Source organism: Hyperolius riggenbachi, chromosome 5 (assembly GCF_040937935.1).
Source record: "Hyperolius riggenbachi isolate aHypRig1 chromosome 5, aHypRig1.pri, whole genome shotgun sequence".
NCBI lineage: Eukaryota > Metazoa > Chordata > Amphibia > Anura > Hyperoliidae > Hyperolius > Hyperolius riggenbachi.
This window is the reverse complement of record NC_090650.1, coordinates 86,231,052-86,257,261: the sequence shown is the minus strand read 5'-3', so window position 1 is coordinate 86,257,261 and position 26,210 is coordinate 86,231,052. Positions and strand designations below refer to the sequence as shown.

Below are 26,210 nucleotides of genomic sequence, written 5' to 3'. Positions count from 1 at the left end.
TCGGCCTGAACCCGGTAACCCATACTTGTGAGTATATTTCTATTTGCCGCTACCTTGGCATTCCTTTATCATCAATAATACACACTATTTGGGGCTCTCGATTGTGTTTTTTCTTTCTTTTTACATAATGACAGCTGCAGTGTCAGGGTTCAAACCAAATAGCAGCCTTTTCTAAGCGTTAGTGATTTGAAAAAGCTCTTGCTAATGCAATGCTATTCGGGATTTTTATAAAATCACATCGCTCAAGTGGGATCACACCCCATAGCATTACATTAGCAAGAGCTTTTCAATTCACAAAGCGCTCAGAAAAGCACTACTAGTGGGTTCCAGGCCTCAGAGAGATGTAGGCTGGGGAGGAGAACAGTCCATTAACCCCCCTGGCTTGATGATTATTTCCGGATTTGAGGCCTCTTGCACACTACATGCGATTCCATTTTTTTCATATGGCCGATTTTTAATCCAGATTAAAAAGACGTAGCAGCATGCAGTACGTTTTTGTTTTTTTTTTAATCGGAATCAAAAATTGGTTCAGGTAAAAAATAAAAAAAAAAATATATTCAGAATTGCATGTAGTGTGCAAGAGGCCTTAGGGTCCTTTTAAAAGGTTTCAAACCCTAAAATCAGGAAAGAAAATCATGCCGCCAAAACGCCAGCAGCCCCTGCACTCACTCACCTCCCTGGGCTCCAGAGCTGTAATTTTACCTCCGTCCTCTGGGTGGCGATATAACTCTTTGGTGAGATAAATGAAGGCGATCTCACTAGAGTGATTCAGAGCCTCGAAGGATAGGAAGGAGAACGGCTACAGACGTCTGGTTGCGTACGTTAAAAAGGGGCGCTGGGAAAAAAGGGCGCCGGGTTTTTAACGATAAGCATGGATAACGTTTAAAAATGTATTGTACTGTATTTCGTTTAAAATTAAAGTTTTTTAAAGTTATAAATCATTAAATAATGTGCATTAAATCGGCAATTGTAAAAACGTTAATCTTTCGTTTAAATACTGAAACATATAATAACGTTAAAAAATTTTTTTTACTAAGTAACCCTCCCTGTACCTACCCCTAACCCCTAGACCCCCCTGTTGGTGCCTAAACCTAAGACCCCCCTGTTGGTGCCTAAACCTAAGACCCCCCTGTTGGTGCCTAAACCTAAGACCCCCCTGTTGGTGCCTAAACCTAAGACCCCCCTGTTGGTGCCTAAACCTAAGACCCCCCTGTTGGTGCCTAAACCTAAGACCCCCCTGTTGGTGCCTAAACCTAAGACCCCCCTGTTGGTGCCTAAACCTAAGATCCCCCTGTTGGTGCCTAAACCTAAGATCCCCCTGTTGGTGCCTAAACCTAAGACCCCCCTGTTGGTGCCTAAACCTAAGACCCCCCTGTTGGTTTTTTCGTTTAAAAATAATGTAAAAAAAAATAAAAAATATTGTACTGTTTTTCGTTTAAAAATAATATTTAAAAATGTATAAATCATTAAATAATGTGTAATCATGAGAAGCAGTAATAAAACATTAAGTCTCCGGGCGCCGCTTTTAAAACGTTATTTTTCACCAGCGCCCTTTTTTCCTATCGGGCGCCCATTAACCCCCTTGGCGGTATGAAAAATACCGCCAGGGGGAAGCGCAACAGTTTTTTTTTAATTTTTTTTTTTTTTTTATCATGTAGCGAGCCGAGGGCTCGCTACATGATAGCCGCTGCTCAGCGGCATCCCCCCAGCCCCGCCGATCGCCTCCGGCGATAGGCGATCAGGAAATCCCGTTCAAAGAACGGGATTTCCTGGAGGGCTTCCCCCGTCGCCATGGCGACGGGGCGGGATGACGTCACCGACGTCAGCGACGTCGGGACGTCATTGGGAGACCCGATCCACCCCTCGGCGCTGCCTGGCACTGATTGGCCAGGCAGCGCTCGGGGTCTGGGGGGGGGGGGCCGCGCGCCGCACCGGATAGCGGCGATCGGGCGCGCGGCGGCGGCGATCGGGGTGCTGGCGCAGCTAGCAAAGTGCTAGCTGCGTCCAGCAAAAAAAAAATTAAGTAAATCGGCCCAGCAGGGCCTGAGCGGCACCCTCCGGCGGCTTACCCCGTGTCACACACGGGGTTACCGCTAAGGAGGTTAAACGATATTTATTATAGGAGTGAATGGCGGCGCCCGATTTGTCCACTAGCCTCAGGCGCCCGAATTTACTGTTTCCCGTCTGGTTCCCCCGGGAGGTGAGCAAAAGCTCCCGCTGTGCGCTATACTCTACATAGAGCTACTGGCGGCTAGCCCAAGCGTAGCTCAGAATTACCGCCAGGGAGATTAATGGTTACAACTAATCAAAGCAAATACAGGCATGATCGTCAGGGCCAGATTTGTGGGCAGGCCCCCTAGGCATGGAACTAGGGCGGAGCCATGGAAGGGGCGGGTTAATAAACAGACAGTGTTCCAGTGGCCGCCTGTGCTACTCCCCACAATGATGCAGTGTCATGTTTGTCTGCAGCCGCCCAACGCTACTCTTAATACAGTAGCATATCTGTGTGTGCAGGGGCAGCTACAGACATGGACAAAGCGCTGCTATTATGACAGGAGCAGTGGCCGCATCGTTGCAGCCCTTCCCACTGTCATTAAATGCTTCTCTCCGCCCCCCTTTCAGTCTATGGAAGAGGAGGCAGTGCAACACTTTGTGCAGGAGATGGAGGAAATGAAATCAGCCTACACTGTTCGGTAACACCTCTGCCAAACTCTTGATGCAGCCAGCATGTGTGGATAGATGCACTCCCTTGCTTCTCCCCTTTTCGGTATCTCTCTGTCATTTACTTTTTTTTTTTACAGTAAAAGTTTTTTTGTGACAAAAAAGAAATTACAGCAGGAGATCCTTACAGACGTTTGTCCTTCACTTTTAAACTAGCATCTGCTGTATGCTTCTAACGTCTGCTCTTCCCCAGCGCTCCTTGCTCAGTAATATTGGTGGGGATATTTTGCTGTGCCGCTGGGAGTGATGAATGGGATCCTAGGGGCAGAGTGCAGACCTCCATGAAAGAAAAAGTAAGTTTAAAGGGAAGGTTCAGGGAACTCTTGAAAAAAATAAAAATCCCTATCCACTTACCTGGGGCTTCCTCCAGCCCGTGGCAGGCAGGAGGTGCCCTCGCCGCCGCTCCAGAGGCTTCCGGTCGTCTTCGGTGGCCGACCCGACCTGGCCAGGCCGGCTGCCAGGTCGGGCTCTTCTGCGCTCCATGGCCGGGCTCTTCTGCGTCCCACGCCGGCGCGCTGACGTCATCGGACGTCCTCCGGGCTGTACTGCGCAGGCGCAGTAGTTCTGTGCCTGCGCAGTACAGCCCGGAGGACGTCCGATGACGTCAGCGCGCCCGCGTGGGACGCAGAAGAGCCCGGCCATGGAGCGCAGAAGAGCCCGACCTGGCAGCCGGCCTGGCCAGGTCGGGTCGGCCACCGAAGACGACCGGAAGCCTCTGGAGCGGCGGCGAGGGCACCTCCTGCCTGCCACGGGATGGAGGAAGCCCCAGGTAAGTGGATAGGGATTTTTATTTTTTTCAAGAGTTCCCTGAACCTTCCCTTTAAGGTCGTCTGGCCAAGAGAGAAGGCTGACAGGGCAGCAGCACATTGTTAAGAACTTTTGTGTGTGCCATTCACATAACATGTATCTAGTGTAAATGCATTTGCTGAACAGTACTACAGAAATACAAACTAGTGTGTGATACTCCCTACCATAACACACTCTCCCTACATTCAGTGTAGTACAGCGAAGCATGGTAATTCTACCTATTCCAGTGGCAGGTCTAATCTAAACTCTCCTCTGTTTTTTATTGCAGCTAGGTACTTTAAGGCTCTGTTCACACTTGAGATAAAGAAAAACTGATCCATGTCAAAACATAACGTGTCAGTTTTTTATCCATGCAATTAACGTGCGATCACTGTGACTCCATTGATTTGGTAAAATCGTTGCAGACCCAAGTTTTCGATATTGGCAGAACGGATTCATTCTACCGGAGCAATGGGAACAGGTCCATAGGTTAACATTGGATCCGTTACCATCGGTTAGGATCCGTTCCACCACCGTCTGCTAACAGTCTGTTTTTCAGTGCCAATGTAAATCAGGCCTTATGCTGCATACTTCTGTACAGCTCCCGGGTGTTCTTCTGTGTCATGTCAGGAGCTGTATAGAAGTATGCTACAGCATAGCTCCTGCTGCAGTGAAGACCAGAGGAGAGGTGTGTGTGAACCTGGGCAAGCACAGTATTTAAAGCGTACCTGTAGTGGAACAAGTGCCACTGGGAGATACCTCAGAAGGGGGAAGCCACTGGATCATAATGAGGCTTCCCTTGTCTTTCTTCCACGTGGCCAAGTGTTGGCCACGTGGAAAGTCTGCACAGGCACATTTCGGCTGCCACCACTGGGTCACCCTGAACAATGCGCTCTGTGCAGGTGCAGCTGCTGCTTTCCGGTTAGGCTCAGGTGGAAATATCAGAGCCTGATCAGGATTTACTGTACTCGGCAGGTGGCTTGCGCCTGTGCAGTAGAACAGACCCTATTGGGCTCAGCTATTTCCACCTGTGCAAGAAGCGGATACTGCACCTGCACAAGGCTCGTAGTGTAAATATTATGGTGTCCATTTTGCCAGGGGAGCCAGCGCTGGATCCATGCTGCTGGGGAGGACATGGGAAGCATCATTAGGATCTAGAGGCTTCCCCCTCCTGAGAAAAGTACCTCAACCGGGATGATTTCCCTTTAAAATACCATGCTCTGCTGTGCTACTCTGAGCTGCAGCAGTTTTATCTGAGCTGCAGCTACAGGGCAGCACTGGAGGAGACCCTTGGGATGGAGGAGAGAAGTGCACCCCTCCTCAGGTGAAGCAGGTTACTTTAAGCACTATGATGGGCTCCCCACGCAAGAGTAATTCGGGGGGTGCGCAGTTGAGGACAATGGGCCTTGGGCGGTAAAAAGTACAAATCCGGCCCTGATGATCATTACCACCTTAGCACTAATTAAGTGGTTGAAGGAGGGCCCCTCTGGTCCAGGGGCCCTGGTGTGGCCGCTACCTCAGCATTCCCTATTGCTATTCCACTGATCATCGCTGATAATGACTACAACTACTGTAATGTGCTGGTGCATATTATTTTTCCTGGTATATAAGCATCAGTGTATTAACCCTTTCTTTTAGGTCATGACCAGATAAGAACTACAGTATAAAATATATATTCTTCCTGGAACAGACAATGATTGCAGCTGCACTTCTACAGACCAGCCGGTACAAGAATCATTCTCCTTGTCTGATTTTATTTAACCCATCCCAATATCTCGAATGAATGATTTCAGCTGACCTACTTATTACTGAACAAGCAGATCCGTGAGGAACAAGTCTTCTGTTGTCCTAGAACTTTGTACAATCCACTGAGTACGCTGTCATTAGGGAACAAGACTCATCACAAGTATCTGCCGTTATTCTCTCAGTCACAGCATAATCAAGGCGACATGACTAGCTAAACTATTTAAATGCAAAATAACTTGCCAGATGGGAATCCTTATGTGTGTAATGTAAAGTTAATTACTTCTGCAGCCAAAAGCAAAATCAGTTCATGTTAATTGCAGACTGAAAAAAAGGAGTTGCAATCAGATCTGAATTTGTGGTAAAGCAGCAGTCTGACCTGAGGTGGGAACAGGGCGGGCGGGGTCCAACTTGTTAAATCACTTTTCATTCCGCTTATATAAGGAATGTTACTGTATGCCACATGTTGACGTTGGTTATTTATAATAAAAAGTTGATCGTTGAGGGAAAACAGAGGAAGCATTACAAATTCTACCCTGGACGTAGCACAGGCTTAAAAAGCATGGCTTTACTTATATGGACTTTTACATTAATAAAAAGTAAATAGAAAAAAAAGCAAAGGTTTAGCACAATTTACATACAAAAGTAAAAAAAAAGTAATCCAAAACTATAAGGGCCCGTTCACACCTAAAACCGCAAAATGCCTAGCGATTAACGCTAGTGTTTTTCGGGAGTGATTTTTCCACAATTAACGTGGGAAAAAAAAAAAATCAAAAAAAAAAAAATCACTGGACACTGTTGTGGTTTTGGAGCGATCGTGATTAGTGGCTCTATACATGCTAATCGTGATCGATCCAGAATTGCCAGCAAACCGCTGCATGTAACACTAGCCACAGTGAGAACACTGCCATAGTGTTACATGTGCTAGCAGTTTTTAAAAACGCTATCGGTTTGCCTTGAGCAGGAATCAGGCGATTCCCTATTTTCCACTACAAGCGGATTCTGGATGCGAATTTACACATCCAAAATGCAACACATTTGTGATTGGAGCCATTTCCATTCGAAGCGAATTTTTAGAGACGGTGTGTGAAAAATCTGGATGGTATGTTGCATTTTTTCGTATCCATGGCAATCTAAATGCAAATCGCGACAGATGTAATGTAGATGGGGCCACATATATTCGCACTACAAACACGGAAATTTGCGTTTCCAAACGCAAATTTAACCAGCATGCTCAGCGTGATTTCCTTTTGCCTGTCTTCCCGTTTTTGCTACTTCACATGTGATGTTGCTAGGCAGTTCTCAAATTGAAATGCGAATTTTTTTGTGAGAAACGTGCATAAAAAAAAAAAAAAAAAAAAAAAGCATGAATTTTTCATCCGGATCTGATTTGCAATGCGTGCTAGTGGAAATAGGCCCTAAGGCCTAATGCACACCGGAGCGTTTCCGCTGCGGTTTGTGATCTGCTTGCGGGTGCGGATCCGCTAGGGTAATGTATTTCAATGGGCTGGTGCACACCAGAGCGGGAGGCGTTTTGCAGAAACGCATACTCCCGGGCTGCTGCAGATTTTGGATTGCGGATGCGTTTCTGCCTCAATGTTAAGTATACGAAAACCGCTCTGAAAAACGGCACTTCAGAGCGGTTTGCCAGGCGTTTTTTGTTACAGTAGCTGTTCAGTAACAGCTTTACTGTAACAATACATGAAATCTACTACACCAAACCGCTACACAAAACGCTAGCTGAAATGCTGCAGAAAAAGAAGAAAAAGCGTTTCAAAATCTGCTAGCATTTTGCGGATCTGCTAGCGGTTTTTGGTGTGCACCAGGCCTCAATGGGAGTACATTTGAAATCGGCGCCGGTAGACTTGGGTGCAGGATACAGCGGTATATGGCTGATCCTGCTTCTTGCACAAGTCCGAGCCGTGTTAATTACTATTCCCCCTCCAGGCCACCATGGATAGTGGGGGAATGAAATAATTCGGCTTCCAGCGATTGCTGGAGGCCGAATTATTGTGTTTTTTAAGCAACTTCGGCTCAGTCTTCTGACGGAGCCGACGTTACTCACTGAGCACCGCTATAGACTGATTCCCATTACAGTCTATGGCGGCGCTAGCTGCGCCCAAATGTAGCAGCGCTGAAAAGCACTGCTCCGCTAAATGGTAACTTGAGGATAATATTGCTGTTTTTGGGGAGAAAACTGCTTTGCCTGCAGGCAGCTTCAGTGCTGACTAATATTACCTTTACATGCCTACACCTGTTTCCTTCTCTACATGCTGTGATTTGTGGAGGAGCAATTAGTTGTGTACTTTAATCCAGGACTGTACTTCAAGGCACAGTAAATCCACAGCTGAGCATGTGGAGAATAGTGTAAAATCACAAGCTGCCTATAACCGGAGACCTACAGTAAACCCGCTCAGGTAAGTTACCTTAGCATCCTAAACATTATATCGCATTATTATCATGCCAACAGACAGAGGTATAACTACAGGGGGAGCAGCCCCTACAACCGCAGGTGGAGGGGGGGGGGACAGAATGTAAGGGGGCCCCAACAAACTACATCACTCCCTCCATTAAAGGGCTCAATCCTTCAAATCAGGTGTTTTTGTGGCTACACGTGAGTTAGGGCCCCGTTCACATCACAGACGCTGATGGCCACGCATGCGGAACGCAACGCATGCGAACGCACGCCATCCGCGTTTGTGTGCGTTGCGTGGCTGATCCCATCACTGAAAAGTGAATGGGACAGCCACGCGTTTTTACAAAAAATGCGTGCAGCATGCGTTCCCAGACCGCACAGGTCCGAACGCATGCAGTGTGAACATCAGACATTGCACTCTATGCAATGTCTGATGTCGTGCGTGTCGGCCACCTGCACACGTTTCCAAAACGCGGCTGGAAACGCGTGCAGTGTGAACGGGGCCTTAGTGTAAAGATTGGGGAGGGGGTTTTTATTGAGGGGGGGGGGGAGGGGGGGCAGGATTTTTAGTTACGCCACTGCCAACAGATTACTTGTTATAGTATTGGCATCTACATATGCTTTCCACACTGAGACAGGTACTTTAGCGTACTGGTGCCAAATGAACAGATACACTATGGACACATACTCACAGCATGGCTGCTGCTGCTTTCAGACACATATAATTTAAGTATAAGAGGAGAAACCAATGCACATAAAAAACAATGGTATGGACTTACGACATTTATTCACCAGTATCCTAAAGGTGGCCACTAGCGATCCAATTTCTAGCGAAAAGTCGTTTGAGCGATCAGATTATTGTGATAGGAAGTGAAAGCATCCACTACACCATCAACAAACCAATCTTTTCTTCCTATCACAACCAACAAGAAAAACCTAACCGGACAGCTGTTTTTATATCGTTCGTAATCGATTGTGCCTATCAACGGAGAATATTTACAACCAGTCTGATCAGAATTTCTAATCGCTCAAACAATTTTTCACTAGAAATTGGACCATTAGTGGCCACAAGTGCTAATCTGATTTCCAACACCTGTCACCCACTTTAGTGGCTCTATGGACAGATTTCCAGCAGAAACCAGCGCACCTGTAATCACTGGACTAACAAAGTTAGTAAACCACCAATAGTGGAAGATTAATGAATCAGCAGTCAGCTATGGTAAATATGGCAATTTTGCAATGAGCACTGCTGTGTCAGTGAGTGGACACCCCCATAGATTGAAAGGAATGGCATTTTGATGTTCTAAGGATGGAATTGAAAACCAGGTTGTTATTCTAGCCAGCCGTAAAGGCAGCCATACATCTAGCGATTCTGATTCAATCAACTAAGCGATTGACTTTATTGCACAATCAACTTCAGTGTGGTTGATGAAAAGTCTATCAGTGTCCCACACACTTCAAGCAATATCCCTATGCAGTTCACCTTCACTAATCAATCTGACAGATATGCCTCTGTGCTCTGAATGCAAAAATCAATTGAGTGTCGATCAAATGATATGCGAACGGTAGCCAATTTTTGTGCAATCACCCAATATCTTCCATCCTGCTCAATCGACTAGGTTGGTCAAATGGACATATCTGCCACTTTTCATCGATCAGGCATACTGGAACACACACTCTGTTCAATAAAATGATCAAATTGAATGGTCAATCATACAGCCCAATTGCTAGATGTATAGCCACCTTACTGCTGGGAATACACGATTCGTTTCTGCCATGCGTTTCTGAGCTCAATTGTTTTTGCCGCTCGATTCTGCAGTCAATTTTCTTATCTCCTCTCATTTTTCCATTCACTTCTATCAGAAATCGAGCGGTGAAAGAATCAAAAGGGGACATGTCAGAAATTATCTATCGAACCATCTAATCACCTAAAAAACAAAACATGTATTCCCACCATAAGAAGTTCTAATTGTACACTCTTGAGGTCTGTACTTTATCACCAAACAGTTCTAAACAGTGCTAAACTCCAGTCTGAAGAACATGCCATGCACTATAGAGAAGTCCTCTAAAACACAAGGAAAAATCAGTGCATACAAATTTGGGCATGCTTTCTGGTGTGCAGTATATCCAGTACTCAGCACCCCCTGTTACAACACAGCTCTTGCACTGCACTAAACATCTGGGAAGGGATTGCACTTACTGGGCTCTCTGCTTCGCACAGCGCCATTGGTATCCATTCTGCTGCTGATCAGGGGAGGCACAGGCTGGTCACAGTCCTCTGGCAGGTGAATGCAGCAATCCCGGCATATATCACAGGCAGCCTCTGCCCCGGACAGCTGCTGAATGCATTCGGTCCAGCAGCTTTTTTTTTTTTTCGATGAGTGATCTGAACACGCCCAGCCCCATCCATCCAGCCGGCTGATTCTCCGCTTCTCGCCTCTAGGGGGCTCCAGCACACGCTCACTGACTGCAGGCACGGGGCGGTTAGTGGACGCCTGTTGCTCTGTTTGTTTATAACTTTATTACTATTATACTACAAATACTACAGGTACACTTTGCCAACTTATTACACAACGACTTTTTACAATGAAAGGGCGTTTGTTGTAATGCAAGACAATTACAAAAAACTGACACTGTGATGCTAGGCATGCACTGAGCAATTATAGGGAATATGAAGCCAGAAAAATATGGAGGCTGCCATATTTATTTAATTTTAAACAATACCAGTTGCCTGGCTGGCCTATTTGGCTGCAGTAGTGTTTGAATCACACCAGAAACAAGCATGCAGCTAATCTTGTCAGGTCTGACAATAATGTCAAACACCTGATCTGCTGCATGCTTGTTCAGGTTCTATGGCTACTTGTATTAGAAGGAGAAGATCAGCAACTGGTATTGCTTTAGGCTGCTTCCACACAGGGACGATACAGGCGCACGTTAGTGCGCCTGTAACGCTCCCCCAACGCACAGCAATGTAACACAAGTGGGCTGTTCACACTGCCCAGGTTGCATTACATGTAACGCTGTACGTTGTAGTGAAAGTGCAGCGTACTGTGCGTTCTGAGCGGCTTTAGCCGCGTTAGACTGTTTGCACATGCTCAGTGGGGGGCAGAGAGGAGGCGGGGAGATGCCACTACAGTAGCCGCGCACATGGCTACTTAATATGCACTGCACTGGCGGCCGCTGATTGGCCGGCTGGACCACGTGATGCGGAGTGTCTCGCTCTGCATCACGTGGTCCCACCGGCCAATCAGCGCCACCCTGGGAGACCTTATGCGGATAGAGCCGCCTGACGCGGCTCACTCTGCCGTCCTCTCCCGTACCACCATGCGTTTTGTTAGGGGCATGTTATGCGACCATAACGTCCCCTAAAACGCAACGTCTTTGTGTGTAAGTAGCCTAAAGGAAATAAATATGGCAACCTCCATATCCCTCTCACTTTAGGTGTCCTCTACGTACTGGTAATCCACATTTTTCTGAAATTCATTGGGTTCTATTCACAATCACACATGCGGTAAGAGATTTTTTTTACCGCCAGTGATAATTTCCGCATTTTTTCCACATTCACTAAAAATGTTCCGCATGTTTCCCGCATGTGGGAACAATGCGTAAACAATGTGGGAAACATGCGTAATTACATAGTAAACATGCGGAAACCATGCGTAAAAAAGTGGCATAAAAACTTGTACAAAAAAAAAATATTAAAGTCCAGCAAACACAGCACTCAAGGCTCCAGACTCCATTCAATGGGAAGCGAAATATATCACCAAGTACTAGTAGGTGATAAAAAAATCGCTAGTTAAGTAAGAAATAAGGCACCCCTTTTTTTGTGAATTTAGATTTTTTGCGGGAATTACCAACTTTTGCGGACTTTCACCGCATTTTTTTACGTATGCGGATAATTCATGCGTAAAATGTTACGCATGCGGTAAATGTTCATGCGCGCATTTTTGTGAATGTCAACATGGTCTTATTTCAGTCGAAAATTTACCGCAAGTGCATTTCCGCATGCAGAAATTGATTGTGAATAGCGCCCATTGTTTCCTTTGTCTGCTACTTAACACCAGTGGCTCATACATCTCGCGATTTGGCAGGCGAAGGCGATCAACCATTCAATTCCATAATTATGCTCAAATCAGATGAAAATTGCTGCCAACGCCCACCACAAACATGATTGACGATTCAACCTATTTTGGGCTCAAATTGGTTGAATTAATCAATCGGACATGATTGGAAATCAAGAGGGACATAGTGAATCAGGTGCATGGCAGCAGGGATGATCTCCGACGTTAATCACGAGTGATTACTCCTGATTCAAATGAGGATTAATGACAGCAGCTGAGCGCAGGGATTGGAAGGGTTATTTACCGATAAATCCGCATCCTTCCCACGCTCCATACAGGATTATGCGTCCTAATAGTAGCGTTCCAAGCCTCGCTGCTGTCACTTACGGCTTGAAGGAGGAAGTGCGCCATAGCGAGGCTTGCAAACCCTTTGAAACGCAGGGCAGACTGCGGCATTATGGGTAATTAACCCCGCTGCATACAGCTGCAGCAATTACAACTCATTTGAATCACGAGGAACCACCGTGGTTACTCGTGATTTACTCGTGCTGAGCAAGCCTGGTCTCTTGGTCTATCTGCCCATTGCCCATACATCCCTAGATATAACTACTAAATTGGTGCCACCACAAGCATGCCCGATCACTACAGCAGGAATCTTTTTCAATACTGTTTGCGCTGCTTTATCGCTAGCTCTGTGTTGGGTCACACTAATTCGCAACACACGCAATGTACTCAGTAAAAGAAATGGTACAGGTGTTGTTCACTCCCTGTGCATGGCAAATTTACTGAGGCCCTGTTCACAGTGGTCAGTTGCGTTGCAGAATAATTCCGTATGTCAACTCACTGCCCATACAGTTCTACGGACCTGTTCACAGGAACTGATCACGTTAATACAAAGCCTGCATGCAGTCTTTGTATTAAAGTCTATGTCCCGTCTCCATTGCAGTTCACAGTCATTATAATGCATGTGTTATGCAACTGACCACTGGGAACCCAGCAGTTAGTAGTAGATACAACCCAATGTCACAGATCGGCCAGCATAGCCAAGCCTGCTTGACAGGGTTGGGCAGTTGATCTAATAAATATTTGCAAGCACTGACTTCTAAGGGAGAATGGAGTAACAAGATTCCTCAGCTATGGGAAGCCGCTGTTCCAGTTTGTCTGGAGTTGTGCCTGATGGAGTTAGAAAGGTATTAAGGATGGGAGTAAAAAAGTCACAGGGAAGGAGCAGGCTGCATTGCGCATTATTGGAACAGTTTCATCGTGTGCAGAGTAGTGACGATCAAGTCAATGCAAATAACTTCAAGTTGATGCAAAAGTATGCACATTGTTATGCAAATTTCTGCAGCTTGAAAATGAACCAATCGAATTTTACCTCAGCAGGATTTGATTGGTTAATTTTAAAGCTGCATAAAATTGTATAAAAATGTTAATAAATCTGCATCAACTCGAAGCTATTTGAATCTACTTGACCATCACTAGTGCAGAGATGGTCCATGAGATGATGATCATTCCAGCTTGTGTGCAAATTTATTGCAAATTTTTGCAGCTTGAAAATGGGCCAATAAAAAGTACTTGCTCCCTATTGTGATTGGCCCAATTCCTCGCTGCACACAGTTTGTATTGAATTTCCATGCTGGCGGGAATTATTAGCATCGCACACAGTTTGTATTGAATTTCCATGCTGGCGGGAATTATTAGCCACTCACTGACCATTTCTAGTTGTGTGCAACATAAATGATCCCCAGATACAGCTCACGGCAGAAGGGGTTAACACACCCTGATCACCACCACTGGGCGCAGCGCTCCATCACTCCGATACGTGCGCCTCCACAGCCGGAAGCACTGCAGCCAGAGGCGGTGACCAGGGTGAGATGACCCCCTCTGCAGAGACTGATTAACCTCCCTGGCGGTGCATTTCTGTCTGGAATTATGAGTCAAAAGCGGTACATTTTTTTTCCAAGAATTTTAGGCCTCTACATGGGGCGCATGTATGTGGCAGAGGACAGAGTGCAGAGCCAGCGGCAGACACCGAGAGGTAAAGTATTCACACACGGGAATCAGCCTGCGGTGTATGGGCAGGCAACAGATCTCTCTCTGATCAGATCAATCAAAGACAGCTCTGTCTCTTGGCCGATCTGCGCATGCATCGTCTGATGTATGGGCACCTTTAGGACTCTATAACACAGGAGGCAAAGTGACAAAACAACACCAAACTGCTCTATACAGTATGCAATCCAATGGGAGTGTTTGTAATCACAATTGTGTCAGTGGTTGAGTGATTGGGGTGCATACTGCTCATTAAAAAAAAAGTGACGTGTCACATCTAGTGGGCAGCTACTGTCGGCTCAGATGTCCTTTTGTGGGACAGGTGTTACCCCAGTGGTGAAAGTAATGCTGTCAGCTGCCCTGTGTGAAAGGGCCCTTAAAGGACACCTGAAGTGAAAGAGATATGGAGGCTGACATATTTATTCCCTTTTGAACCACCAAATGCGTGGCAGTCCTGCTGATCTATTTGGCTGCAACTGTTGTCTGATTAAAACCAGAAACAAGCTTGCATTTAATCTTGTCAGATCTGACAATAATGTCAGAAACATCTGACGTGCTGCATGCTTTTTCAGGGTCTACGACTAACAGTATTGGAGGCAGAGGATCAGCAGGACTGCCAGGCAACTAGTATTGCTTAAAAGGTAATAAATATAGCAGCCTCCACATCCCTTTCGCTTCAGTTGCCTTTTAATTACCAGTAGTGAATTATCAGACCAATTATTGGCAATACATCTAGGGGAAGTGTAGGAATAGGACCTACAAAATTCTGAAATATAAGAAAAAAGTTACCATCAAATAAATTAGATCAGCTTCATCCAATAGCAACCATGATGGATTTCTTGTTTCCATTGTTATCTGTGGTTTTCTGAGTACACATAAACAATGCTACCTTATCTTACATGGTGATCAGGGAAGCCGCGTATGGCAGCACTGTTTTCACTACTTATAAAGGTATAATAGTTGCTTATGTTATACTCTGTTTGCTGAGATTGTTTAGCTGTATCTTATTTGTTTAGCTTTATCTTATCACACCAGTAACAAAGCATGTTTGACAGCCAAGACTGTGCACAGCCTAGCGTCTTAAGGAGCTCCACCCCATTTGGTTGACATAGTCATGAGGTAATTTCCTCTTTTGATTCCCATGGAGATACAGTGCCTGTCCTGAGTGGTCTAGTGGTCCCTACTTGGACTATTTTAGATTGGAAGTGGAGACCTGACTGGACACAGAAGTTTCAGCATTTGGTTGGAATCTCTTCGTTGGCATGTCAGAGTTCTTTAGTACGTTCTGTAGTAAGGAAGAGATTGAAACCTGTTTTGCTCCACCCAGACCATTAAAAATGTGTTCAGCTGTACTGTAATAGCTGTCAAAACTGCTGTTATAAAGTGTCTGATTCACATATGTAAGCAGGGGTATCGACAAGGATCTAAAATTACTGTGGCTGTAGTATGCACTGACTGCGAAAGTCTATAAATCCAGCCACTCAGTTTAAAATTAAAATATATTAATATATCAGTGTTAGGTGGCCTTTGGAAGCTCCCATAAAGCAGCATTAGATGTTGATCTTTGCATTGATAAAAAACATGGGGCTTTTTTTAAACATGGGGCTTCTTAAGGGAGTGGAATCTGAGTTACCACTGGTCTTTACCATATTGTACCACATGGGGTGATGGGCTGCTACTCCTGGAGGGCTACTTTGATGCACGTGGCTACCAGGTTGTGCCCCTCAGGGCTACCCCAGCAGTAACAAGAAGAACAGGAGGATGAAGGAAGATTAAATGGGTCCCTGTAAAGGCCACCACTGTATAGGCAGGTGGGGAGAATAAACCAAACCCCACTAGGGTTAAAAAGTCGAGTGGACCTTTAACTCTGTAGTGAAAGGGTAGAAACCCCCCCCCCCCCCCCCACACACACACACCAACAAATGATAAAGATAAAAGAGGCACTAATGGGTAAAAAAAAAACATTTAAACAATTTAAAATGGTTTCACCGGATGATAGTCAACAGTGTTGGTGTTCACACACACTTTATTGAAAATTAATACTCACAATGCAATGTGTTTCACAGGACTGATCATCTTCAGGAAAAATAAGATATGGAGTATCTTTCAGGTGCTGGTCGCAACCTGGGCCACTCCAGATAAGCACCTAAAAGATACTCTATATCATTTTTTTTGTCTGATGAAGCGGATTAGTCCTATGAAACGCGTTGCATTTTGAATATTGTTTTTCATGAAAACTAACACTGTTGACTTGCACCTGGTGAGGTAAGTCCACCCCTTATTTCATATTGTTTTTAACCATCTTATACCCATTGGCGCCTCTGTTATCTTTCATTGATTAAGAAGAACAGGAGGGTGAACTTCACAAATTGGATAACGTGTGCTGACTGGACTGCCAGGCAGGACAAGGGACTGGTTGTAGACTGGACTATCAGGCTAGTCAAGGATAACATATGAAGGGCTGGCCAGGCAGGGTAACTTGACTGACAAGCTAGGAAGAGTAACTGGACTGAGTGACAGAATATGTCAAGAGTAAGTTAGCACACCACATTTAGTGCAATATTAGTTTTAATGCATACATCAACACATATGTGACAATTATTTTGGGGCCGGGGGGGGGGGGGTAGCTTCTGCAAATAGTACCCTCACTGCAAATTGATTGCAGGGTTTGTATCAGCTGTAACAAAGAAATGTTTTTCTTTAAAGGTTATTATGCTGTTGCTTACCTTCTAGAGCAGAGAGGAAATTCTGGGTTCAGGTCCGCTATAAGTAATGAGCTCAGAGCTTCGTCTCTGTTTTAGTGTCTAATCGTGATCCCAAGATAATCTTTTTTTGTAGACCTTTAAAAAGGGAAAATTGTCTTTTATTGGATCTCATGACTGGTGTTTTCTTGCTACATTCTTAGCTACCAATTGTTCAGGAATAATACTAAGGATTACATACTAAGGACAATATTAATACTAAGGATTAATGATAAGTCCTCCCTTTTTACAAAAAGCTTCCAGAATCCCCTCCCCCCCCAAACAAAGGGGGTGACGAGCAGAGCGTGTGTGACATCACACAGCGAGTGGGAGAGTGGCATATACAATGGCATCGGCGTCGCTGGGGTTAAGTAGATCCACCAGGTGGATCTCTCGCGGGTTGGGGGTCGCCTGCTGCCACACACATGCCTGATTATCAGCTGAAAACGTTCCAGTAGTAGAACCGCACACCAGAGCGTGTGGATGCTGGTGCTGGACTCCAAGGCTGCTCAATGTAGAAATTCAAAGGAGGAGTCCGCACACAGGCTTGCAGGAACAACGTGCAAAGATTTATTGTCCCATCACATACACATGCAATTATGTCAGACCTTCAAGGCCAACGATCGTTTCGGGGCCACTTAGGGTCCCCTTTGTCAAGGCATAAAGGTATATGTCTTTCTGCTTCATGCCTTGACAAAGGGGACCCTAAGTGGCCCTGAAACGATCGTCGGCCTTGCAGGTGTGACATAATTGCATGTGTATGTGATGGGACGATACATCTTTGCACGTTGTTCCTGCAAGTCTGTGTGCGGACTCCTCCTTTGAATTACTGATTATCAGCTGAAGCGGTCTTAATGGCCGCCTCAGCCAACTTAAGTCAGGCGTGTGTACGGACCTTCAGAACGATGGAATTCAGCATCGCTAGAGCAAGTGGATTTGGTGAATTTCCCTATACATACAATCACATGAGTAAGGCGTGCACAACTCAGGGGCTCAGTCTACACTGGTCCTAGCAACCCCATATTTTACCTTTCCGATAGCAGGTAAGTCTACTGGCTGCTGCAGAACCTGGGTATTATTGCACCCTCCAGCAAAGCTTACAAATAGCAATCTACTCCCAGTTTAAAATATATGTGTGTGGACACACCTGACATGCAAAATGTTTGTAATTCATTCAGGTTGTCTTGGATGTCTTACAAACAAATCACTCTGCAGACACGTGAATATGTGTACCTATGCACAATCTCTATTTCACAAACCCTTTAACAATACAGTACTCACTATTGTCTGCGAAGACTCAGGTGACGGTTATTAAGTTTTGCCAACTAAAAGCAGATGACTTCAAAACAAACAAAAAACAAAACAAAACAGACCAGATATGTTGGCTAAATTAGTTATATTCTTCCATGTGCTCTAGATCTAAAAAGTAAATTTGGTCCATCTGTCAGTTACCCAGAGTCTATGTTCTCAACACTTGGTGCTCATACCACAAATGGTACAATGATTGGGTTAAGCAGACACTCCTATCTAGCGACATGCATTATACTGGCACTGTTTTATTGACCTGAAGAAGTGGACTGTAACCCTTGAAACGTGTTGTCTTACTTTTGGTACTGCGCTGAATAAATTATATTGAGGAAAACTGGTATTCATTGGAGAGGAAGGCCAACACTTGCCACTTCTTTTTTTGGGGTACAATAGTTCTTTTAATAAAACAAAAAAACAATATAACTGTTTTCATTGTTTTATTTCACCGGGTGGCTCCCACCCACCTATCAAATGTAATAATGGATTGTATGTAACTTCCACCACTTTGATCAAATATGTCTGAAGTTTTTCTGCTGTATTCAAAATAATCTTACAATCAATGCTGAGGGTATGCTGAATATTGCAATTATCTGTCATTTATAAAGTGCCAGCATATTGCACAGCACTGTACAGTAAATAAGTAGTGAGGGAATGTGTGGGAAGCAAAAAGCAATAGTGTGGTGTGGGAGGCAAAAAAGCAAAAAGCAATACTTTGAGCAATAGGTCAGAATCACCTTTATTGGCCAAGTAGGCCAGTTGATGTACATGGAATTATTTGTGGTTGACAAGGCAATGGCACTGGCAGTAGAACACATGGAAAACATAGAAAATACAGACCAAGGGAGATACATTGATACAAACATGGGAACATACAATTAGAAATTAGGGGGCAGGTGATAAGGGAGCCTGATAAGCCCAGAGTAGGCGGCTAGGGTATGGCGCTGTCTAAGGGGTTATGGAGCTGCATGGGGAAGACCTGGCATTGAGGAGGGGCAGGCTAGCGTTCAGCTGGAGGACCGCCTGGGGAAGAAAGGTGCTCCTGGAGGTTCTGGTGGGGATGGTCTTGTAACAGTGGCCCGATAGGAGGAGCTTGAAGAGGCATCTGCCTGGGTGGAAGGTGGTCCTGTGAGATCCTGATGGCACTTGTCCTCAATCTAGTAGTATGGAGGAGGTCTGGTGGTGACAGGGGGGGGGGGGGGGGGGGGCACCAATGATTTTTTTCCGCTGCGCTAATCACTCTTTGTAATTTGTACTTCTTGCTAGCTGTTGCACCTGCATACCATACAATGACAGAGGAGCAGAGGATAATAGACAGTGAGAGACAACAGATAGTGTACAAGTGGATTATTTGTTTCTTGAAGAATGACCCGGCGGTGAGCCTGGATCTGCATGTTTTGATTAGAAAAAAAAGCAACTGGTTAGACTGGATTACTCCACCCACACTCTGGTCTTTCCCCAGCTTGTCTAAAAAGCAAGCATCACATGTATCCTCCATACAGCAGTGCTGAATTAGTGCAGCCTCTCAGAGCTGCATAGAGCTCCATTATAGGTGTGCTCGGTGCAGGGTGAACAGGAGACATTGCTTTTGCTTTCTGACACTTCTTAGCAGTAGCCATGAATGAACTTTTATGCTGCAGTTCTGAACTTCTGAGGAATGTAGGATTTCAGGCGGCTTTGGGAGGAACAAATCTGTCATGTTCTTCACATGAATGTTATACTTAGTGCTGCTGTGGTTCAGATGACAAATGCAGGAGGAATGTGGAGAGAAGCTAGAGGCACAGGGTCTGTTTTATACATACTAGTGCAAGGAAAACAGCCGCTGATGTATGTCCTGTTACCTGAATTTTACCTATTAGGTTTTAAAACGGGAACGTGAATGCCAAGTGGTTGCCAAAAATAATGCTGGCAAGCAATTGGTTGGGCGTGTTTACATCTTTACGTTGTAACGGACCACAATATAAAAAAAGCATTTTCTAAAGTGTGTTTCTGAATAACAAACACATTACCTTAGCAATAATCATGGTATGAAAATAATATGAACGTTATAATCCACCTTGTAGATCAGCCATTATGCAATGCGCAGAGTTTGTAGTTGGCTACATGTCAAGAAAAAGTATGTGAACCTATTTGAATTATATGGATTTCTGCACAAATTGGTCATAAAATGTGATCTGATATTCATTTAAGTCACATCAATAGACAAACACAGTAATTCAATGTTTCCATGTTTTTATTGAACACACCATGTAAACATTCACATTGCAGGTGGAAAAGGTATGTGAATCCCAAGACTAATGACATCTCCAAGGTTGCTTTTCCCAAGAAGCATTGCCTGATGTGAATGATGCATCGCACAAAATAGCTCTCAGAAGATCTATGATTAAGAATTGTTGACTTGTATAAAGCTGGAAAGGGTTATAAAAGTATCTCCAAAAGCCTTGCAGTTCATCAGTCCACGGGAAGACAAATTGTTTATAAATGGATAAAGTTCAGCACTGCTGCTACTCTCCCTAGGAGTGGCCATCCTGTAAAGATGACTGCAAAAGCCCGTTGCAGAAGGCTCAATGACCTGACTAAGAATCCTAGAGTGTCAGCTAAAGAATTACAAAAGTCTCAGGCATATGCCAACATCCATCTACAATGTCAAATATCTTATCGCTATCTCAACCACTTAAAGGGCAAGCCTAAAAGTCGTCACGATCAAGATTTTCCAGCAGTTGGCTCGTAGCTCACTATAAACAGAATATTTATAGGTTAACAGGTTTACCTCTGGAAAAAATACGCAACACTCATCTGTTGAATTTTGTAAAATTATATTGATATAGATAAAAAAATAGATAAAGCATATATACAGGAATATACATCTCTCCAGTTGTTGTCCATCATCCAAAATACATTGTCAAAGTTCTTTTAGTGAAACAAGTCCATATCGATATAGCAACTCTTCTGCTGTAGATTTTATCCTCCATCGATAATTGTTATCTCGAGATTGTACAGTGTATGGTACACACAAATATAGCTTTATCCTTAAAAATGGTATATAGAGTTCTATTCTTATATGAAGAACTTTAAGTAGAAAAAACTTCATCAAGCAAAGCTGGGTAGTTGTCCCTAAGCTTGCAATTGCATTTAAATAGTACTGATTATACTGTATATGAAGTATAGCATAAAAAAAGTTATCTAAAAAACCTTAAAAAGAATCTGTATTGTTAAAATCGCACAAAAGTAAACATACCAGTGCGTTAGGGGACATCTCCTATTCCCCTCTGTCACAATTTCGCCGCTCCCCGCCGCATTAAAAGTGGTTAAAAACAGTTTTAAAAAGTTTGTTTATAAACAAACAAAATGGCCACCAAAACAGGAAGTAGGTTGATGTACAGTATGTAAACACGTAGAAAATACATCCATACACAAGCAGGCTGTATACAGCCTTCCTTTTGAATCTCAAGAGATCATTTGTGTGTTTCTTTCCCCCCTGAGGGGGGAGTGCATAGCAGAACCACAACACTGAAGAACTTGGCAGCCTTCCAGACACAGGCTGACAAGTCTGACAAGGGAAAGATACATTGATTTATTACAGAGACTGTGATAGTACAAAGTGCTGCAGTAAGCCAGAACACATTAGAATAGCTTTTGGAACTTGTAGGATGATAAAAAACAGGATGCAATTTTTGTTACGGAGTCTCTTTAAAATTGCAGAAGTTTGAAATGACAATTCTTTAACGTTTATATAAGCTATTGTCAATAAATTCACCAAGAATAATGCATATTACCTCTCTTGGGTTCTAAAATCACAGTGGAAGGTAGAGTCTCTAGGCCTCAGTCAATCTCAATAGAGTTTCAGGCTCAATGATAAAATATACCAGCCTGCCAGGGCTTTTTTTTGTAAAGTTTCTAAGGTGGCGTCTGTTAGGGGATTTTATGGTGACGCACAAAACTCAAACTTATTTTTAACTGGTACATTCTGACATTTTAAACTATCGAGTTATCTGAGCAGGTGCGTATATATATGACGCTACTTGGCTTATTAACGTAAGAAATCTACGTCTTTTCTAATCAAACTTACATCAATAACATTTTAATTACATCTTATGACCCAAGTGGTGACCCGAGTGGTGTCCTTATGACATCGTTCTGGATTAAATGGACGCCAAGATATATGCGTATGTTCAAGCTTATCTTATGTTCTAAAAATATGGTATGTTCTCTGGTACATCATTCATTAATGGGGATTTCTGAACGCCCCTTGTGGTCACAGGTTGTAATATCTTGATCACATGCTTTATTGTTTTGGTTTTGTATTCATAACAAACAGTCATCTGCTTTAATACATGCTAAAATATATAGAAAGCACACTTATTTACCTTATTATATAGGTCTATTATTGATCAACTCATTAATTAATAACTCTATGATCACTATACATGATCTCTATATTAGCATATAGCAGGCTTAGCTTCTGCGGTGCATGTCTCTGATGGAAGAGCCTTGCTTAAAAACCATCTTAGCGGTATGGACGAGCTCAGCTCGTCCATCACCGCCGATGGCTGCCGCTCAGGCCCTGCTGGGCCGATTTTGTTGAAATAAAAAGCAGCACACGCAGCCGGCACTTTGCCAGCCGCGTGTGCTGCCTGATCGCCGCCGCTCTGCGGCGATCCGCCGCTAGCAGCGGCGAAAGAGGGTCCCCCCAGCCGCCTGAGCCCTGCGCAGCCGGAACAAATAGTTCCGGCCAGCGCTAAGGGCTGGATCGGAGGCGGCTGACGTCAGGACGTCGGCTGACGTCCATGACGTCACTCCGCTCGTCACCATGGCGACGAAGTAAGCAAAACACGGAAGGCCGCTCATTGAAGAACGCCTCCGGAGCGCCCTCTAGTGGGCTTTCATGCAGCCAACTTTCAGTTGGCTGCATGAAATCGTTTTTTTTTTATTTAAAAAAAACCCTCCCGCAGCCGCCCTGGCGATCTTAATAGAACGCCAGGGTGGTTAAGCAGGCATTACAGCCAGATCTGAGTAAAATCAGAACATCCAGCGTTATCTTAATATAAACATAACCTTGTAAAGGGAACAGACAGCTTACTGCAGAAAATGACACTAAGGTCTCTTTCACAGTGTGAAGTTAAAGTCGCACATTAAAAAATGTTTTAACGCAGACTAACGCACAGCAATACTAAGTATGTGCAACATTCACAGTGCACACATTGCGGTTGTGTGTAACGTGTAGCATTATTAGAAAGTGCTGCATGCTGTGCGTTATACACGTTATTAACTGCGTTGGACTGTTTGCACATGCTCAGTAATGACCTGGAAGCATACTTTTCATTGCCTGTATGCTCTACTGTATGCGATGATAGCAGGGCACAGGAGTTGCGTTGTGACATTTTTGGGACGTTGCGCTGTTAGTTTGCGTTGCAACTTTAACGTCGCATCAATGTCCCATTGTGAAAGTAGCCTTAGGGTTACTCTAACCAAAAATCTAACTCTGATTAAAGAATAACTCTGCTTATAATCATAAAATCATGAAATTAACTCAAACAATCTGCTAAACATTTTTTTAAAACATACAGGTCCTTCTCAAAAAATTAGCATATTGTGATACAGTTCATTATTTTCTGTAATGTACTGATAGACATTAGAATTTCATATATTTTAGATTCATTACACACAACTGAAGTAGTTCAAGCCTTTTATTGTTTTAATATTGATGATTTTGGCATACAGCTCATGAAAACCCCAAATTCCTATCTCAAAAAATTAGCAAATTTCATCCGACCAATAAAAGAAAAGTGTTTTTAAAACAAAAAAAAGTCAACCTTCAAATAATTATGTTCAGTTATGCACTCAATACTTGGTCGGGAATCCTTTTGCATAAATGACTGCTTCAATGCGGCGTGGCATGGAGGCAATCAGCCTGTGGCACTGCTCAGGTGTTATGGAGGCCCAGGATGCTTCGATAGCGGCCTTAAGCTCATCCAGAGTGTTGGGTCTTGCGTCTCTCAACTTTCTCTTCACAATATCCCACAGATTCTCTATGGGGTTCAGGTCAGGAGAGTTGGCAGGCCAATTGAGCACAGTAATACCATGGTCAGTAAACCATTTACCAGTGGTTTTGGCACTGTGAGCAGGTGCCAGGTCGTGCTGAAAAATGAAATCATCTCCATAAAGCTTTTCAGCAGATGGAAGCATGAAGTGCTCCAAATTCTCCTGATAGCTAGCTGCATTGACCCTGCCCTTGATAAAACACAGTGGACCAACACCAGCAGCTGGCATGGCACCCCAGACCATCACTGACTGTGGGTACTTGACACTGGACTTCATGCATTTTGGCATTTCCCTCTCCCCAGTCTTCCTCCAGACTCTGGCACCTTGATTTCATGACATGCAAAAGTTGCTTTCATCCGAAAAAAGTACTTTGGACCACTGAGCAACAGTCCAGTGCTGCTTCTCTGTAGCCCAGGTCAGGCGCTTCTGCCGCTGTTTCTGGTTCAAAAGTGGCTTGACCTGGGGAATGCGGCACCTGTAGCCCATTTCCTGCACACGCCTGTACACGGTGTCTCTGGATGTTTCTACTCCAGACTCAGTCCACTGCTTCCGCAGGTCCCCCAAGGTCTGGAATCGGTCCTTCTCCACAATCTTCCTCAGGGTCCGGTCACCTCTTCTCAATGTGCAGCGTTTTCTGTCACACTTTTTTCTTCCCACAGACTTCCCACTAAGGTGCCATGATACAGCACTCTGGGAACAGCCTATTCGTTCAGAAATGTCTTTCTGTGTCTTACCCTCTTGCTTGAGGGTGTCAATGATGGCCTTCTGGACAGCAGTCAGGTAGACAGTCTTACCCATGATAGCAGTTTTGAGTAATGAACCAGGCTGGGAGTTTTTAAAAGCCTCAGGAATCTTTTGCAGGTGTTTAGAGTTAATTAGTTGATTCAGATGATTAGGTTAATAGCTCGTTTAGAGAACCTTTTCATGATATGCTAATTTTTTGAGATAGGAATTTTGGGTTTTCATGAGCTTTATGCCAAAATCATCAATATTAAAACAATAAAAGGCTTGAACTACTTCAGTGGTGTGTAATGAATCTAAAAGATATGAAAGTCTAATGTTTATCAGTGCATTACAGAAAATAACGAACTTTATCACAATATGCTAATTTTTTGAGAAGGACTTGTATATAATCAACCTAAAGCAAGATGGAGATAATTTCTCTGCATTAATATGAGATTTTCTGACAACGATATGTAAAACACTAAATAAGAATGGCGTTCATGGGAGGATACCACAGAGGAAGCCACTGCTGTCCCCAAAATAAAAACATTGTTGCACATTTAAAGTTTGCAAAATAGCACCTGGATGTTCCACAGCAGTACTGGCAAAATATTCTGTGGACAGATGAAGACAAAGTTGTATTGTTTGGAAGAAACACACAACACTATTATGTGCAGAGAAAAAGAGGCACAGCACACCAACATCAAAACCTCATCCCAACTGTAAAGTATGGTACTGATGGCATCATGGTTTGAGGCTGCTTTGCTGCTGTGACAGGGTCTGGATGGATTGCTATCATTGAAGGAAAAATGAATTCCAAAGTATTTTGAGGGAATACTTAAAGAGGAAATCCAGTGAAAATAATGTAATTAAAAAGTGCTTAATTTTTTACAATAATTATGTATAAATAATTTAGTCAGTGTTTTCCCATTGTAAAAAACTTTCCTCTCCTGATTTACATTCTGACATTTACCACATGGTGACATTTATTTTGCTGGCAGGTGGTGTCAGTGGAAGTAGCTGCTGCTTGCTTTTTTGGCAGTTGGACCCAGCTGTAAACAGCTGTTATTTCCCACAATGCAATGAGGTTCACAGACAGGAAACTGTCAGGACCATGGTCCTCACATCCCACTGTGGGAGGGGTTTCACCACAATATCAGCCATACAGAGCCCCCTGATGATCCGTTTGTGAAAAGAAAAAGGGGGTATCAGCTACTCATTGGGATGAAGTTCAATTCTTGGTCACGGTTTCTCTTTAAAGCCATCTGTCCACCAGCTGAAGCTCAGCAGAAGTTGGGTGTTGCAACAGGACAACAACACAAAGCATAGAAGTAAATCAACAATAGAATGGCTTAAACAGAAGAAAATACGCCTTCTGGAGTGGCCCAGAGTCCTGACCTCAACCCGATTGAGATGCCATGGCATGACCTCAATAAAGTAATTTACTCCAGATATTCTAAGAATATTGCTGAACTGAAACAGTTCTGTAAAGAGGAATGGTTAAGAATTACTCCTGACCGTTGTGCACGTCTGATCTGCAAGTACAGGAAATGATTGGTTGTTATTGTTATTGCTGCCAAAGGAGAAATCCAATGGTTCATTTTTCCACCTGCACTGTTAATG

The 26,210-nt window shown here is 44.0% G+C and overlaps 1 protein-coding gene across 1 annotated transcript in view; it reads right to left on the bottom strand.

Annotated features, from left to right (window-relative positions):
• PLCD1 (phospholipase C delta 1) overlaps window positions 1–10,047 on the bottom strand; it is a 224,080-nt gene extending 214,033 nt beyond the window's left edge. Inside the window, exon 1 of the mRNA XM_068235957.1 lies at window positions 9,867–10,047. Coding sequence (XP_068092058.1) covers window positions 9,867–9,903 — 37 coding nt within the window. The 5' untranslated portion in view covers window positions 9,904–10,047. The remainder of the gene's footprint in view (window positions 1–9,866) is intronic.
• Window positions 10,048–26,210: the final 16,163 nt, after the last annotated feature.